The sequence below is a fragment of the Calidris pugnax genome, unplaced genomic scaffold (assembly GCF_001431845.1).
Source record: "Calidris pugnax isolate Ruff unplaced genomic scaffold, ASM143184v1 scaffold121, whole genome shotgun sequence".
Taxonomy (NCBI): domain Eukaryota; kingdom Metazoa; phylum Chordata; class Aves; order Charadriiformes; family Scolopacidae; genus Calidris; species Calidris pugnax.
The window spans coordinates 483,940-502,050 of record NW_015090884.1 but is presented as its reverse complement, the minus strand read 5'-3'; the positions used below and the strand labels follow the sequence as shown (position 1 = coordinate 502,050).

The following is an 18,111-nucleotide window of genomic DNA, read 5'->3' as shown; positions in this document are numbered from 1 at the left end:
CCAGGGCTTTTTCCACCTCGCCAAAATTAACCTCGCTCCTCTGAGTTGATGGGAAGCACCATAAGATGCCTCCTCATGGGGCTCAACAGCAGGACACAACAACTCCTCCCTCTGGAGCTTCCCATGGCTCAGTGAGGACCAAGGGAAGCCAGGAACGGTCCATCTACTACAATATATAACGAGTAATCTGCGGTTTAATATGAAAAACAGTAACTCCAATAACTAAGGTTTCTACCAAAAACCCCCAAAACCAAACCTGTCTGTTTTGACAACGAATGGTGACTTCATATTGCATGAACCTTCTTTCCTGATCTACGGCGCTGGTGGAGTTTTAGCTGTCCCAAAATGTCACCCTGTGAAGGTTCTCCAAATCCCAGCACAAAAGTGAAAGCATCGCTCTGTGCCCTCCTGTGTTCTCTGTATGGGTGTAAGCAGCACGTGCAGCCACAAAGCAATCCGGGGGGAAAATCAGAGATAAATCAGGAAAGAGCCCCGATAAGGACTGGGATTCCCAGTTCTCCTCCTTCCATCATGCCCAGGTGAACCAGTTTTCTCTCTTTTGGAGGAAGAAACAAAGCCAAACCTGGCCAAAAAAAAAAAAAAAAAAAAAGAACAATCTGAGATTACTGCTGCCTCTACGCAGAGTAAAATAGACACAGTATATAGGGAGGAATCATGTGGAATTGCATTTGTCCTTGATTTTATGTAACTCTTATGGGATATTTTTCTTGAAATAAATGAATTTGCAATACAGGAGAATAAATAAAAGAGCTAAAACCACAGGAAAGCTCCGTACCCAAACTGGCACCAACATGCCCTTCGGAGCCTCAGCTGAGGAGGACACCACCGATAGGGACCATCCTCTGAAGCTCCCTTTCTACTATAAGGTTTCTCCTTCTGGATGCATCTTAATTTGTATATAGGCCAAAATGAATTTTCCAAATTTAAGACTAAATTCAGATTTTCTTTCTATAGTTACTAAGTTTGAAAGGAGAGGTAATTAATAAGTTCTATGGAGATCCCAGTAGCGAGTCCCTCAACTCATTTCCCTCAACTCATTTCCCAAGTCCCCTCACAGACCATAATCTCCGAGGAAGGAGGGGGGAACCAGACAGGATTGTGTTTTTTTTCACAGTAAAATTATGAACCAAGTCTTAATCAGCTACTGTTGTCAGCCGTCTTTTTTTGCAAGAGTTGGGGAAGGAAAATATTTTCATGTAATTTCTTACTCGTTGCAATAAAATCTTTTTTCTCCTTTTAATTTTCCGAGGTTATCTTTAAGATTACATTGCAAAATGAAATCAACTGTTTGAACACGCTTTTCATGCGAGAGTCTTAATCCACCACCCTGTATCCAGTCATTAAAATAAAAATAAAAAAAAATAAAATAGCTTTCTAATATACTGAAGAGAACTAAAACTGGTGGGTTATCACTCAGCAGCACCATGGGATGCTGGTGGGAGGAGCCCTGCTAAAGGAATATCCCAATAAATGACTTTTTTTTTCCTCCTGGGTCTTTGCCTTTACAGGTGTATTCAAGTTTTCAGCCTTGTTTCTTACAGAAATGAGCCCGATTCGCAGGTCTTTTTGAAGCCCACGGGGTAAAGGTCTCAAAAATAAACCAGGCTGCCAGGGAAAAGGGAAAAAAAGATACAAAGCTCCAGGCAACCAAGGTTTCTTAGATTCCACATCGTTTTTCACCCCTGCGAAAGCAAAGTCCAGGAACCAAAGAGGTCAGATCTGAAGTTCTGTTCATCTACGTTGTTTATTTTGGCATAATGTCGAGTTTAAAAATAAAATAATGGTCTGAATCTGGGTGATTAACAAGTTGTTGCTCTAGTTATAGCCAGTAGAATATAAAAACTCACTAAGAAAATAGACAAGTCTTAAATGGACTAAATGAAGGCAAAACCAGAAAGTAGCAGAAAGAATGAAAAAGAAAACTTAAGTTAGGAACTGAATTTAACTATTTTTGGAATTTAGAATTCCAACCTGAATTCCATAACCCTTGGAATTTAGAATTTAACTATTATTTTGGAGCACACACAAAAATTAACATTTTATATTTGAAGTAATGAACGCTTACGAAATTTAAGTGTTCCCAGAACACTTAACACAGCGCTTAAATACAAAGTTTTCTTGAAAATAAAAATTTGCCAATCCACACAAGATCGCTTCCCGACGCTGCCTCCAGGGCTCACCCAGGGCTTTTTCCACCTCGCCAAAATTAACCTCGCTCCTCTGAGTTGATGGGAAGCACCATAAGATGCCTCCTCATGGGGCTCAACAGCAGGACACAACAAATCCTCCCTCTGGAGCTTCCCATGGCTCAGTGAGGACCAAGGGAAGCCAGGAACGGTCCATCTACTACAATATATAACGAGTAATCTGCGGTTTAATATGAAAAACAGTAACTCCAATAACTAAGGTTTCTACCAAAAACCCCCAAAACCAAACCTGTCTGTTTTGACAACGAATGGTGACTTCATATTGCATGAACCTTCTTTCCTGATCTACGGCGCTGGTGGAGTTTTAGCTGTCCCAAAATGTCACCCTGTGAAGGTTCTCCAAATCCCAGCACAAAAGTGAAAGCATCGCTCTGTGCCCTCCTGTGTTCTCTGTATCCCTAAAACCTTACATAGAATCATAGAATGGTTTGGGTTGGAAAGGACCTCAAAGATCATCCAGTTCCAACCCCCTGCCATGGGCAGGGACACCTCCCACCAGACCAGGTTGCTCAAAGCCCCATCCAGCCTGGCCTTCAACACTTCCAGGGATGGGCCATCCACAAATTCCCTGGGCAACCTGTTCCAGGGTCTCACCACCCTCACACTAAAGAATGTCTTCCTGAGATCTCATCTAAATCTCCCCTCTTCCAACTTAAAACCATCACCCTTTGTCCTGTCACTGCACTTCCTGACAAAGAAGTCAGGACACCAACATCATGATATTGAAAACAAATTCACAAGTCAACTCCAGCTCAAATGAAAACGGAGAAAGTTTACTACTGGAATTTGAATATCAGGGAAAAAAACCAACTTGAATTTACTGACATCACCCCATGGCAAAACCTCCACCAGAGAGATAAAATGGTAAATGCTCCAAGAGGACGAAGCTTTGGGCAATCCAAAACTGGCTCCCCACCTTTGGGACATGCCAGATTAATTCCATCTTAACGAGCACGCTCTGAAAACAGTCTGCCTTTTTATCCTCCCATCTAGAGAAACGATGAAAACGGCTTCACCGGACTTATTTTTTGTGATAAAAGAGAGTGTTAAAACCCGAACGAGGTCAGCTCGGAGCCGCCGAAGGAAAGGACAGAGAAAGCGCAACACAGAGTTAATTGTGAGATATGAAAAAAAAAAAAAAAAACAACCCAAAAAAATCTTAGTTTATTTAACAATGTTGTTAACGTTTCATACAAAGACACAAAACGATTCTCTTTTTTTCCAGGACTTTGGGGGCTGCCTTCCATCTCCACCCGACCGCTGCTCTCCCAGGAGTGAAAGGGACAGCGCTGACCGGATGAAGCCAGGTAATTTGGAGGGGCTTTGAATTTAGCTTCACTTTTAATCCTTGGCCAACCCTACGTGTAACATTTTCCATTCTGCTCCAGCGACGTAACGAACAGGTACAAAAATACGGCAAATTCTAGGACAATCGAAAATCCTCTTCTAATTACAGCTTTATTTCTCAAGTCCCAGAATTCCTACGAAGGCTTCTTTGAAATGACCCCTGATTAGCCCCATTCAAGTGTTAGATGGAAGAGGTTTTATTGGTTCTTTTTGTTTGTGGGTTGGGTTTTTTTGTTGTTTGTTTGTTTGAATAACCCCATAGTGGTCAGAAACGTCAAACCCTGTTTTAAACATCTATAAAAGCATTTATGGACCTAGATGTCTAAGCTTAGGTCATTAAAAGAAAGGTTAACTCCCGATAGTCACTGCAGTGCCTTCAGTTTTACCAGCTTATTCTGGAAGTGCCACCAAGAGGGATCTGAAAGACAGAAGACACCAAATTTACAGAATTGGCATGAAAAGAAAAGCTTGATTCATCTTTACAGAGCGGTTTGCAGTCCCAGAGGACAGCGATCGACTGCGAAGCCACTGATTTTCTGGAGGGCTGAGCATCTTTGCCTGCGACAGCGTGTTCATTAAAGCTAAATCGAGGTCAACTAAGGACACCGTGTGATGACAACCCACAGTTGAGCCCTGGAAGACCCCACCAGGCACAGACCCCACCGGTTGCTTGGGAACAATCAACACAACCCCGTGATGCGACAGACAAAAACCATGACCAGTAGAAATCGACTGGCAGCCAAGTCTTTCGGGAGCTTCAGCAAACGACTGTCACATCTCGTTTGGGTAACGAGCGGTAACACGCAACACGAGTGTGTCCCCACCAGGGCATCGCTTTAGAGGCAGGGTGGCGCGTTGCTCTCTAAAGGATCAGCAACAAGATGTTCCTGTAAATCGTTTTTTGGGGTTCAGGAGGTTCAAAGGGCTGAGCTGCTCCACAGAGGATGGAGAAGATGACAATGTCCTCCCTCTCCACCCCTATTTTCAGAGCGTAGAACCACGCTGATCATTAGCAGGGTGATTAGCACAGACCAGCAAGAGCTGTTCTCCTCCCTTCACCCCTTCAGTTCTTTACACCCTTCATTAATGAACTTATTTCAATTACTCTCAGGCTGGTGGGTATTTTAAAAAAGGCCCATCACGCCCACAGGTCCCAAACTGCCACCTGGAGCGATGTCACCACAACACTTGACCCTGCACTTGAAGATGGCTCCATCGGCTCCTCAGCTCCAAGCAGTGAAAGCAGAAGGATAGAAGGGCTCCCTATACAGTCACCTCTTCATTAGTTAGTAATTAATCTCCCCCAGCCATCTGCCACACTGTGGAAGGCCCGGAGTTAAGCAGCAGGAGGAATTCCACTGAATTCCAAAACTACTTCTTACAGGTTTTATCTACCAGCACTACCTCGCTCCTTAGAGATCTGCTGCCAGCAAGTAACTCTCCTTAATCCTGCTCGAGTTTAAACCAGGACATTAACCATTCAAATTTGAATTTTCAACAGCACAATTCTATTTTTTTTAATTTATTTGTTTTATAAACCAGAGATCAAAACCATTTTGGAGATGGTCATTATCAGAGCTAAGCCTTCCATTCACCGAGAGGCGCTTCATCTACAGCTGAAAAGATTTCCCTAATTTTAAAATGTGCCCTTTATCAAATACGGCTACCAGCAAGTAACTCTCCTTAATCCTGCTCGAGTTTAAACCAGGACATTAACCATTCAAATTTGAATTTTCAACAGCACAATTCTATTTTTTTTAATTTATTTGTTTTATAAACCAGAGATCAAAACCATTTTGGAGATGGTCATTATCAGAGCTAAGCCTTCCATTCACCGAGAGGCGCTTCATCTACAGCTGAAAAGATTTCCCTAATTTTAAAATGTGCCCTTTATCAAATACGGCAACAGTCCAGTGGTGGAACAACCAGTATCTTGACTTTTTTTTTTATAACGGCTCCACTCTGTGCTGCAAAGTCTTCCCCAGGGTAGGAAGAGCAACTGAAGAAAAATTTGAGCTCTTAAACCAAACAATAAATACTAATTCAGAACCGGTGGCAGCGGTCAAGATCAGAAAAACAAATTCAGAAACAGAGTAAAACAAGCAACAGAGGAGGAGGGGAGATGCACATCACCCCTCAGCAACAGCCCTTCTCTGTAATCCCTGATCAACTACTTCTCACCCATTCCCATCCACTTTTTTCAGCGTGTCATTGTCTTATTTCATAGGATCACAGAATGGTTTGGGTTGGAAGGGACCTTAAAGATCATCCAGTTCCAACCCCCCAGCCATGGACAGGGACACCTCCCACCAGACCAGGTTGCTCCAAGCCCCATCCAGCCTGGCCTTGAACTCCTCCAGGGATGGGGCAGCCACAGCTTCTCTGGGCAACCTGTTCCAGGGTCTCACCACCCTCACAGCAAAGAATTTCTTCCTGAGATCTCACCTAAATATCCTCTCTTTCAGTTTAAAACTGTTTTCCCTCATCCTATGGCTCCACTCCCTGATCAGGAGTTCTCTCCATCTTTCCTGGAGCCCCTCGAGGGACTGGAAGGGGCTCAAAGGTCTCCCTGGAGCCTTCTCTTCTCCAGGCTGAACCCCCCCAACTCTCTCAGCCTGTCCTCACAGCAGAGGGGCTCCAGCCCTCCCAGCATCTCCGTGGCCTCCTCTGGCCCCGCTCCAACAGGTCCACGTCCTTCCTGTGCTGAGGACTCCAGAGCTGGACACAGTGCTCCAGGTGGGGTCTCACGAGAGAGGATTAAAAGGTGTTTTTGTGGCCCTTTCTTCCCTTTCCCATCTCCTCTTCCCTCCCCTGAGCTTTGCCTGTCTGCCACCACACACACAGTCCCAGAAGAAGCAGCTCTTCTTCTCCCACCCAGCACCAACGAGGAAACGCCGGCACGTCTTGTAATGCCACTAAGGGGACAAAAGCAGTAGGGGTGACAGTAGGGAAGAGGGGACACTGGCACAACCACCTGGGCAGGGTGTTGTCTCTACGTTGTGTGTTTCTGACAACAATCCCATCCTGATTGCTCAGGAACTTTACCAGGAACTGCTCCTGCTCTGCTTACAGTGAAGGAAGAGATGGACTCAAGGCGCTGGGAAATCTTGCACACTAAGGGTGAGATAATGGACACTAAGGACAGAGACATCCCAGCAACAGCTCCAGCATTTATGTATCAGCATCTCAGAGCCTTTGAGATGGGATAATCCTTCATTTACCAAACGGCTGATCTGTCTTCCAGACAGACACATCCACACAGCACAGCGGTTGATACCAATAGGCAATTTTGGACAGATTGTCTTTCCACACTTGTGATAACTACCTTTTCCTTCTCTAAATCACCATCATCCTGACATCACATGATACCTCCCGCAGGAGGTCTGGCTGGGATCACGTGTGTTATACAAACTAAAGAGACAGAAAGCTCTGCAGGACTGAAAAGTGTCGCTGGTGGAAGACAGAAGAACTTACAGCAGTGAATGTCCTCCTCAGTGATCCACTTCTGCATCTTCAAACTGCCCCGCAACTACTGGAGCTATGTCCACCTCCATCCCATCTGGAAAACAACAGTCAATGCTGGGTATCACAGAATCACAGGGTGATATGGGGTTGGAAGGAACCTCTGGAGATCATCTAGTCCAACCCTCCTGCCAGAGCAGGTCCACCCAGAGCAGGTTGCACAGAAAAACGTCCAGGTGGATTTTGAATGTCTCCAGAGATGGAGACTCCACCACCTCTCTGGGCAGCCTCTGCCAGGGCTCTGCCACCCTCAAAGTGAAGAAGTTCCTCCTCATGTTTAGGTGGAACTTTTTATGTTCAAGTTTGTGCCCATTTCCTCTTGTCCTGTCACTGGGCACCACTGAAAAAAGACTGGCCCCATCCTCTTGACACCCACCCTTTAAGTATTTATAGGTGTTGATCAGATCCCCCCTCAGTCTTCTCTTCTCCAGACTAAGAAGACCCAAGTCCCTCAGCCTTTCCTCATCAGAGAGATGCTCCAGGCCCCTCATCATCTTCGTAGCCCTAATTAACACAGGGAAGAGAGCGAGTGCCCTCTGTTGACAAGAGGCGGCCAGAGCAGAAACCTCCTCTGAACTTCTGGCAGCAGCCCAAGGAGAAACACTGATGAGCTCACAAATTTCTGGTTTTGTTCCAGCTCGATCTGTCGGTCACTTAAAGACATCACCTACAGCCTCGTCTCACCCCATCTTATTAAAAGGCTTAAATGCTGGATTTAAACTATTTCACTTCTTAAATGAAATTTCCGTGTAATAAATGCCACGATTCCTTTTAAAAGCTTTAATTAATCGTGCTCTACCAGAAAGAAGCTTGATCCTGTTCTGAAACCGCTCTCGGCAATTATAATTTTGAGGGAAAAAAAAAGAACTATCGCTTTATGTTACAATGTCAAAAAATAACAGAATTCAGAAACTGAGCAGCCCCGGGGATATCAATAATTGTACAAACCAAGAAGCGGAACCGTAGCAAATAAGATCGGGAAGGCCAATAAAACTGATGACGATGGCTTTGAGACATGTGAGGTATTTGCTGTGCAATTTATTTTAATTTTCATAATTTTCAGGGTCAGAAACCTGACAAAATTTTCCGATGAAGGGCACTGCTAAAACAGGAGTATATAACCAAGTTATCTTTACATTATATAAATCTATTCAAAGTTGTGGAACAAAGAGAACCTGTAAACAACTGACAAGGCAAAAAAAGATTAAAAAAAATAATTGATTAGTTATGATTCTGTTGACTATTCTGGACAAGCTGAGAGCTAGAAATCCACAGCAGCCACACCATTTTTCATCCTTCAAGAATGCCAAGCCCCATTAAAAACTCAGATTTATATCCAAAAAAAGAAGAAAAGCTACTAAACTACTTCCCCATTCTTCTCCCCGTTAATATATTGCTCCAGGAAAAACACGATGGAGAAAAGGCAAATTTTGAGAGACTGGGGTTTTTTTCCAACAAAAGGAAACCTTACTCCTTAAATATATATTTGAACAATCAGTCAAGTTAAGAGACTGCATCCTTCAGAAAAGCAGATTTTTAAAAAAAATCTGTTCTAGTCTATTTGAGTGATTATGAATTCACACTGAAATCTGTAAGGGAATTATTAATTTACAATTTAGGATATTCAAAAAAATAAATAGTATTACCTGTTTAGAGTGCAAATTGCTTCCTAATCCCAGTGTAGACATTCTTTTTTTTAATCCTAAATCAACTTCACCCTACCACTATTCCAGGGAATCCCACCAGGAAATCCTTGCCAGGCTGGAGAATCATTGTTTTCATATATTTTAGTAAAAGAAAAGGATTTCTTACCTTCAAACTCCCTTATGGAGTCTTCTGTTCTCACTCCTGCCATGTTGTACTGGCTGCTGACGGACTGGGCTAACATGCCTTCTAACCTCTCCAGGGTGGCCTGACCTTCTGCGGTTAAATGCGACAATCCTTCTTCGTAAGTGTAAAAGCTCGGGATGTCACCTTGTTCCAGCTCTGAGAAAACAAGTTCATGTTTATCAGATCTGAGTTCAGGAGTCCGGATCAAGCAGGGGTGGAGGAAGAGGATAACAGTTCGGCAAGTTACGCTAAAATTAACAGACTGAGATTAAAAGGCTGCTTATATAGGTTATGGAACATACAGGGTGATGTCAACTCACCACGCCACGTCAATGGCACTGAACTTGGGCCAGCACATCCACTGGGAACAGGAAGGCTGCTATTTGTGATTTGGGCTTTTGAATCATAGAATGATTTGGGTTGGAAGGGACCTTAAAGATCATCCAGTTCCAACCCCCTGGCCTGGGCAGAGACACCTCCCACCAGACCAGGTTGCTCAAAGCCCCGTCCAGCCTGGCCTTGAACACCTCCAGGGATGGGGCAGCCACAGCTTCTCTGGGCAACCTGTTCCAGGGTCTCACCACCCTCACAGCAAAGAATTTCTTCCTGAGATCTCATCTAAATCTCCCCTCTTCCACTTTGAAGCCATTACCACGCACCCTGTCACTACATACCCTTGTAAAAAGTCCCTCCCCATCTTCCCTGGAGTCCCTTGAGGCACTGGAAGGGGCTCCAAGGTCTCCCTGGATCCTTCTCTTCTCCAGGCTGAAGCCCCCCAACTCTCTCAGCCTGTCCTCACAGCAGAGGGGCTCCAGCCCTCCCAGCATCCTTGTGGCCTCCTCTGGCCCCGCTCCAACAGGTCCATGTCCTTCTTATGTTGGGGCCCCAGAGCTGGGAGCAGATCTCCAGGTAGGGTCAAGAACAATGTGTTTTGCTGAATTCCAGTGATTTCTGACAGCTAAACTACACATCATCTGCAGATTTCTGAGGTTTTACATTGTCTCTGTGGCATGAAGAATGTTTCAGCAAGATAAACAAGGAACTTCTTAACAGCCCAAACCATTCTCATGGCAGACACCGCAGGAGAAGTTCCTGGTATCCAGGACCTGGTAGATATTTCAAAAGAAAGAAGTGTTACGAACCACGGGCCTCGACGTCGTACTCCTCCCCTTCGTAATCGTTGTCTGAATCTTCATCATCTGGGTCTGGGTGCAGAGCTTGGCATTCACACATGGCTGAGAACATGGCTTCCACTGCAGGAACACAAATGAACACAGACCTCCCTCGTTTCTCCACCAACACTCCACAACAAGAGGCAAGAAATCCTGGCCCAAGCGACCAAAGAGATCCACAATATTCCTTTACCAAAACCCACCACTGAATTCATATTCGAAAACATCGTCCAAGGAGCCACGCAAGAAACAAACCATGTTTCCCAATTCCAGCTCGGTGTTTTATCCTCTTAAGAGCACTTTCCCGTTATTTCACTGAGGAAAAAATGTTTATCTTTGGACAATTCAGCCTGTGGTTACCCCCCACAGGATTCCTTGCGGCATCTAATACAAAAAATTCTTAGAACTTGGATACAACTAAGCTCCACACCAGTCAGGATACAACTGCTTTCCAGCATCTGGACATTAGTATGTTCTTAATAAAATGGTTGCTGACTCACAATATCACTGAATTTGTAATTAAGAAGATGTTTGCCATATCAGTTCTCTGTGAATGTATATAGAGAAGATTATCTGTGTCATGGATTTAGACTTAAAAGTCTCTATTTTAAAGCACTGGATTTTTCCTTGAGAAGTGGCTCCTTGAAGTATTCCAGCTTCAGCAATATAAAACAATTTGCTTTGTTCTTTTCAGCACCCAGAAATGAATTAAGTAGAGGAGGACACTAAAGAATCACGTCATTTACATCTCTCTGCCCCAGTGTCTTCCACATTTAGGTAGAACTTTAAGCTAAAGTGTGATTTCCCTCTTCACTTACAGGCTGATTTGTCACTAGGCACAAATCTGAATTCCGCAATCGGTTCAGCGTCGTCATCGCTGTCTTCCTCCTCCTCCCCTTCAGCCACGGGAGGCTCTTTTGTCCCCTCCTCTGTAGGAAATTGAAAGATTTAAGAGAAACATGTTTATTTTCTCAAAAAAAAAGTCAAATTTATTCTTTGAGGAACACACAGGTAATCAAATCAGAGACCTGGATACAACAAGGGCAATGAAGCTGGTGAGGGGTTTGGAGAATAAGTCTTGTGAAGAGCAGCTGAGGGAGCTGGGGGTGTTCAGCCTGGAGAAGGCCAAGGGGAGACCTTCTCGCTCTCTCCAACTCCCTGAAAGGAGGGCGTAGCCAGGGGGGAGTCGGTCTCTTCTCCCAAGTCCCAGGTGATGGGACAAGAGGAAACAGCCTCAAGTTGCACCAGGGGAGGTTCAGGTTGGATATTAGGAATAATTTTGACACTGCAGGGTTATTAAGCCTTGGAATGGGCTGCCCAGGGAGGTGGTTGAGGCACCATCCCTGGAGGGATTCAAAAGACGGGTTGACATAGAGCTTAGAGACATGGTTTAGTGGTGGGTTTTATCAGAGTTAGGTTGATGGTTGGACTAGATGATCTGAAAGGTCCCTTCCAACCTGGACAATTCTATGATTCTAACCTGTGAGAGGCACAAACACACCCACTCCCATCCACCTTACTGATATCATCTTGACAACTCTTGCAACACACATAAAAACTTCTCTATTTATAATTTTAGGACTTTAGATTTCTGCAGTGGTCACACAAAGTACTTCAGGAAAACTGATTCTTATTAAAAACAACTGTGCTCGCCCCCCCCCCGCCCCCCCCCAATTTACAATCATTACCATTTACCTGCACTATGCTCTATATGTATTTTTTTAAAACCACATGAATTTTACAGATCCTTAACGCTACTCTCATGAAATCAACTTGCTTCCCATCTGCCCTCTCCCTGAGAACTCTGGCATTTACAGAAGGTCTCAACTCGATTTCAGCCACTCCTTGCCAGCCAACAACATCTCAGAGGTAGAAACTGCACCCAGAGCCAGTGACAGCTGTGGGCAAAGCTGTGCTCCCCGATGCCTGTGACCAGATGAGCAACACAACAGCATTTTATTTTCTCTAAATATTAAAGCCAGAAAGAAAATGGCTTCAGTTCACAGAATCACAGAATGCTATGGGGTCAGAAGGGACCTCTGGAGATCATCTAGTCCAACCCCCTGCCAGAGCAGGGCCACCCTCACAGTGAAGAAGTTCCTCCTCATGTTTAGATGGAACTTCTTATAGTCAAGTCTGTGCCCATTTCCTCTTGTCCTGTCCCTGGGCACCACTGAAAAAAGACTGGCCCCATCCTCTTGACACCCACCCTTTAAGTATTTATAAGCATTGATCAGATCACTCCTCAGCCTTCTCTTCTCCAGACTAAAAAGACCCAAGTCCCTCAGCCTCTCCTCGTAAGAGAGATGCTCCAGGCCCCTCATCATCTTCGTAGCCCTCTGCTGTCCCCTCTCCAGCAGTTCCCTGTCCTTCTGGAACTGGGAAGCCCAGAACTGGTCCCAGTGCTCCAGCTGGGGCCCCACCAGGGCAGAGCAGATGGGCAGGATGACCTCCCTCCATCTGCTGGTCCCACTCTTCCTGATGGACCCCAGCTCATCACTTTGTGGCTGGGGACGCTGCACTGACAACCTCAAAACTGCAGAATTCTTTTCTACAGAAAAAGAGCAATACAGTTAAGGCTCTTCCCCCAAGAGTGGCTTTTATCACAAACAAAACTGGCACGGCCAAGAATACGAAGAAGCCAAGAAGCTGCCAACCAGCTGCCCCCAGAAATGAAGTCTCCAAGGAAGCCACACAATCCTTTTCCAACTGACACCCGCGGGCACAGCTTGTTACTGCCAAGTCCAGCTCTTTGTTTTCAGTGAAGCCAACCCTCTGGTTGCCTTTTCTAAAAAAGAGGCGAGGATGAGGCACACACACACAGAAAATGCAACAAAAACTTGCAGAGGAAGAACAAAATGTACTCGGCCCAAGGAAGAAATGAAACCTCCTGCAGCCAAAGAAGTGGAGAGGTTTGGGTTTAACACTATTCAACGGTTACAGTCCTGGGCCAGGGGTAAACCTGGAAACTAAACAAACCTTCCACTTGCTGTAGGTGATTTAATGTAGCCAGAATTGATGAATTTTAAAAAATAAAATAACAAAAATCCTCATAAAAATTAAGTCTGTTAAGGATTTATAGATAAGGACTATCGCAGGATACCCCAAATAGGGGTATCCTATATGAAAAATCCTATCCTATATGAAAATATCAAACACCTTTCTTCAGACTAAGCTCTGGTCACTTCAAATAAACACAAAGGAAAATGAGGGAAGAAGAACCAAGAGGTGCACGCACACATTCTCTGACGATTTGTGGTGACAGATTGTCAGAGAACCCCACTCATATGAGAGAAGGAAATAAAGGGAAGTATTAATAGCTTAAAAACGCCTCTGCCTCCTCAGAGTCTTGTCAGTACTCTCAGTATATAAACTATTTAAAGAAAAATTAAAAGCCAGACTTGAACTACAATGACTAGTAGGCATGAAGGGGAAAGGAGACCTGCTCAACACTTAACACTCGCTACTCTTCGATCAAGAAGGTAGTTTATCACACTCTTAAAATATGAACAGGTCTGATGGAAGAATCACAGAATCACATAGGGTTGGAAGGGACCTCTGGAGATCATCTAGTCCAACCCCCTGCCAGAGCAGGTCCACCCAGAGCAGGTTGCACAGGAACGTGTCCAGGTGGGGTTTGAATGTCTCCAGAGAAGGAGACTCCACCACCTCTCTGGGCAGCCTCTTCCAGTGAAGAAAAAAGTCAATACATCAAAACCTGAAAATTTCCATAGAAATAATGAAGCAGAAAGCTTGTTTTTTCTAGGTCAAAGCAAGGCTGGTGAAAAGGCTGGTTCTGGGTTCACCTACAAAGACCCATATCGCCATATTTTTTTAAGCAAGCTGTGGGAGATAATGAATGAGCGCTCCAGGCTAATGGGAATCAGCAGGAATTCATACAGGCTGCAGAGGGTAGCAACATTAACATAAATTTAATAAAGCAAAAATGATACTTAACCTGGTATCACGGGGAGAGAGCAGAGGAACTAATTTATTTAAAATGAGTGTAAGAGAGCAGAGAACCCATTTTCAGCGGCTCCAGCTGTAGGTACTCACATGCTGAGAGCTCAACAGTAGAGAAATGACTCTGAACAAGGGCAAAGCTATGCTTCTGTGTCCAGTTTTGGGCCCCTTACCACAAAAAAAGACATTGAGGGGCTGGAGCAGGTCCAGAGAAGGGCAACGGAGCTGGTGAGGGGTCTGGAGCACAAGTCTTGTGAGGAGAGGCTGAGGGAGCTGGGGGTGTTCAGCCTGGAGAAAAGGAGGCCGAGGGGAGATCTCTCTCCACAACTCCCTGAAAGGAGGGTGTAGAGAGGTGGGGATGGGTCTCTTCTCCCAAGGAACAGGCCATAGGACAAGAGGAAATGGCCTCAAGTTGCACCAGGGGAGGTTCAGATTGGATATTAGGAACAATTTTGACACTGCAAGGGTTATTAAGCCTTGGAATGGGCTGCCCAGGGCAGTGGTAGAGGCACCATCCCTGGAGGTGTTCAAAAGTTGGGCTGATATAGTGCTTAGAGACATGGTTTAGTGATGATTTTTTATCAGAGTTAGGTTGATGGTTGAACTGGATGATCTGAAAGGTCCTTATGATTCTAAAACAACCATCCTTCAGAGAAACGAAAAAGAAAATACAAGGTATTACTTGAATGAAGCATATAATTTTTAAAAACAGAATTTACTCTCTTTGAAGAAAAAATCCTGCCTCCCAGGACCACGTGGGAGCACTAAGCAAGACTCTGGGCATACCTTCAAATTTGGCATTGACCATGACGTACAAGTGCTCGGAGGGGAAGGCGCTCAGGTCCCTGGAGACGGCGTGTAAACTTATGGTGGGATAATCCAAGGAGAAGCCAACTCCAGAGTTTTCCAGCCAAGACAGGCGACTAACAAGGAGGTGGGGGGAAAAAAAACAGAAGAGACAAGTTAGAAACTAACAGAGGAATCCAAGGTACCCAACTCACGCCTGCAGAAATGCAAATCAACCCCCAAAAAGTGAGTAATTCCAGACAAGGCACCTACCCCGCTCTCAGGTAATATAGTCCTGGACCTGCCCAAACAGGACCTTGCAACAACTAATGGCTGAGGTAAAAAAACCCTACCTTTTCTTAAAGAATACGAAGCTGAGCTCCCTAAACATATTTCAACTTTATCACATTCACACTAAATCCCGAATTTCTCTCCCTACCTCTTCATTTTCTTCTCCCTATAAATAGCTGTCATCCCAAAGCTCACTGCAGAGGTTCCAGAATACGATTAATAACTCAAACTATTAAACGTTCTCTGATTTTGCAAGATAAAGTGGATACTGAAAGAAAAGTCAGGTTGTATTTTCTGAAGAATCAGAGATCTTGATGTAGGTATAGCCTGTATGTAGAAAAACAACCAGTTTTGTGACCAGCAGAGGTAAGGAAACCAGGTTATGGTTTCCCTCCCTTCACAACTTAGGTTCTACAACTTCTGCTTCCCCGCATTTTCACTCTCATCCCTGACCACACCAAGAGACAGCACGGGTTGGCACCACTGGGCTGCTACCTCCTTCATATCACAGAGATCCATGTCTTTCCAGCGGCCCAGAAATCAAACCCAAGCTAGTTTTTGGGCATCTGTGATCGATGAGGTCAGGCAGAGAACAGAAATAGGGAGAGGCAGAAAGCGAGACCTCCATCACGTGCAAAACTCAGCGTCCAAGTTTTTTTCTGGAGGGACAAAACCACTGAGAAGGTCACAGAAAGCCTCCTTGTCCCAGGAAATCAGGCTGAGAGCGAGAGATAATGCAGTGGGAGCAAGGAATTTCTTTCCTAGCCTCCCTCAGCCAGTTCTAACCATTTACAGCTGCTGACACGGAGGCAGCACACGGATCCAAAGCCGCATTGTCCGCCCGGTTCTCCCACGGCACCGCACTCCTGCGGAGGCGTTTTCTATTCAGGAGCAGCAAGTGGCTCTGGTAAAAGCTCTGCAACACGCTGGAAACATTTTGGGAAGAAGCTGGCAGCATTTTACGTGCTTCACACAAAAAAAGTACTGAAAGCAAGTTACAAGGAAACTCAGCATTATACGTGTTGAGAGCAGGCGCCGCGCGAACAGAAACCCTTGTATCTACAACTAAACAAAGCAGTAACTCAAATTCCAGAGAGATTCCTCTCCGAGAGGAACACAACATCACTAACAAGTCTAGGTCAGGCAAAACCCCCTCAAATATTTCCTGGTTTATAAACATTTCAAGGTCTAAAGGTTTTAAAAGACAATTCATGCCTAAGTATACATTTTAGATGGTGTTTTTGTTCTAACAACACTCTTCCACTGTGGAAATATATTATATTCAGAGTACATTTCCACGGTGAAGAAAAATGATGTTGCCTTTATAGCAAGCTCTCTTCTTGAACTGTGCAAGGCAGGGAGGATACGTCTTCCACCATAACCTCACTTATTTGTGCCTAGTGAGAACACGGAGTGCCCACGTGATTAATGTGACATGAAAGACTTCACAGAACCACAGCAGAAAACCAACAGCCCTGGTCGCTCCCCTGTCAAGGGAAGAGAGGTACCGAGTGCTTTTCATGTCTCAACCAGCCGGATGCCCTGGCTGTGCTCTTCACTCTTGCGTTGTTTAAAAACCATTTCCAGCAAGAATAAAGGGGAAGTCCCTCAGAGCCTGCCCCTCAGCCCTCTTTGAGGGTGTCCCCCACACAACGGCCCCCCTTTTTTGAGTCACATAATGATACAGGGTTGGAAGGAACCTTCAGAGATCACCTTGTCCAACCCTCTGCCAAGCAGGGTCACCCAGAGCAGGTTGCAGAGGAACGTGTCCAGGTGGGGTTTGAATGTCTCCAGAGAAGGAGACTCCACCACCTCTCTGGGCAGCCTCTTCCAGGGCTCTGCCACCCTCAAAGTGAAGAAGTTCCTCCTCATGTTTAGATGGAGCTTCCCATGTTCAAGTTTGTGCCCATTTCCTCTTGTCATGTCACTGGGCACCACTGAAAAAAGACTGGCCCCACCCTCTTGACACCTACCCTTTAAGTATTTATAAGCATTGATCAGATCCCCCCTCAGTCTCACCTTCTCCAGACTAAAAAGACCCAAGTCCCTCAGCCTCTCCTCCTGAGATGCTCCAGGCCCCTCTTCATCTTTGCAGCCCTCTGCTGTCCCCTCTCCAGCAGTTCCCTGTCCTTCTTGAACTGGGGAGCCCAGAACTGGACACAGCCCCCCACATCCCCTCAGGGGAGACCCCACAGTCCCTTCAGAGGAGGGAATCCCTCAGGGCGGCCCCACACTCCCCCCAGGGGAGAGGACATCCCCTCCACCCCCAGCCTGGTCTCCACCAGACCCCAGGGGAGGCCCCTCACAACCCGCCCCCCCTCAGGAGAAGCCATACAGTCTCCTCACGACGGTATCCCCGGTTCCTGCCGGGCAGCATCCCCTCAGAGCGACCCCCTCACCCCGAGGCCTACGGGGCTCCCCCACACACACTCACTTTCCGCCCCCCCCACCCTCACCTCTCGGCGATGTAAAGCGTTCCGGCGCCCAGGGTGCGCCCCGCCAGCACCGCCTCCGTGTCGGGCTGCCGGTGGCGAACGCCTTCGGCCGGCGGCGGGAATCGCTTGAGGAAACTCATGGCACCGTCGCCGCCTCCCTCCTCCACCATGGCTGCCGCCTCCTCCTCCTCCTCCTCCGCGCCCGCCGGAAGCGGAACTGCTCGTCCTGCCCGGGCCCCTCTGGCCGCGTCTCTATGGTCCCCGCGCCGCCGCCATGTTGGGGCCGTTCCCGCCTCGCCGGCGGGCGTCGTCAACCCACAGGGGAAAGGACGGTGTTTCACCTCAAAACGTCGTGTTCTTGAGGGTGAGTCGCAGCCTCTGCCCAGAGCGATGCGGTCTGTGACCCAGGAGCATCCCCCTCGGGCATTTTTGGGAATAAAATTTTCATTAGGGAAGCGCAGAGGAGCGCTGAGATGATTACTGTGGGAAACGAGCTAAGTTTTGCTTCAGCTTATTGACATATTCTTGTTGGTGTGT

General features: G+C 46.0%; 1 protein-coding gene across 1 annotated transcript; it reads right to left on the bottom strand.

Moving 5' to 3' along the window:
• Positions 1 to 3,376: 3,376 nt before the first annotated feature.
• On the bottom strand, positions 3,377 to 17,773 carry CLNS1A (chloride channel, nucleotide-sensitive, 1A). Its single transcript, XM_014947112.1, has 7 exons — positions 17,596 to 17,773; positions 14,849 to 14,985; positions 10,918 to 11,028; positions 10,070 to 10,180; positions 8,910 to 9,083; positions 7,050 to 7,134; positions 3,377 to 3,993 (listed from the first exon to the last, which is right to left on the bottom strand). The coding sequence occupies exons 1-6, from the start codon at positions 17,742 to 17,744 to the stop codon at positions 7,067 to 7,069; spliced, it is 750 nt and encodes a 249-aa protein (XP_014802598.1). The 5' UTR covers positions 17,745 to 17,773; the 3' UTR covers positions 3,377 to 3,993; positions 7,050 to 7,066.
• Between the last annotated feature and the right edge of the window lie 338 nt (positions 17,774 to 18,111).

Bases quoted from the DNA above. Each gene is read 5' to 3' on its own strand.
- CLNS1A (XM_014947112.1), bottom strand. From the start codon at position 17,744: ATGGTGGAGGAGGGAGGCGGCGACGGTGCCATGAGTTTCCTCAAGCGA. The intron at 14,986-17,595 runs GTGAGGGTGGGG...CCTCCTTGTTAG, and splicing joins ACGCTTTACATCGCCGAGAG to TCGCCTGTCTTGGCTGGAAA. The intron at 11,029-14,848 runs GTATGCCCAGAG...AATTTCCTACAG, and splicing joins GGTCAATGCCAAATTTGAAG to AGGAGGGGACAAAAGAGCCT.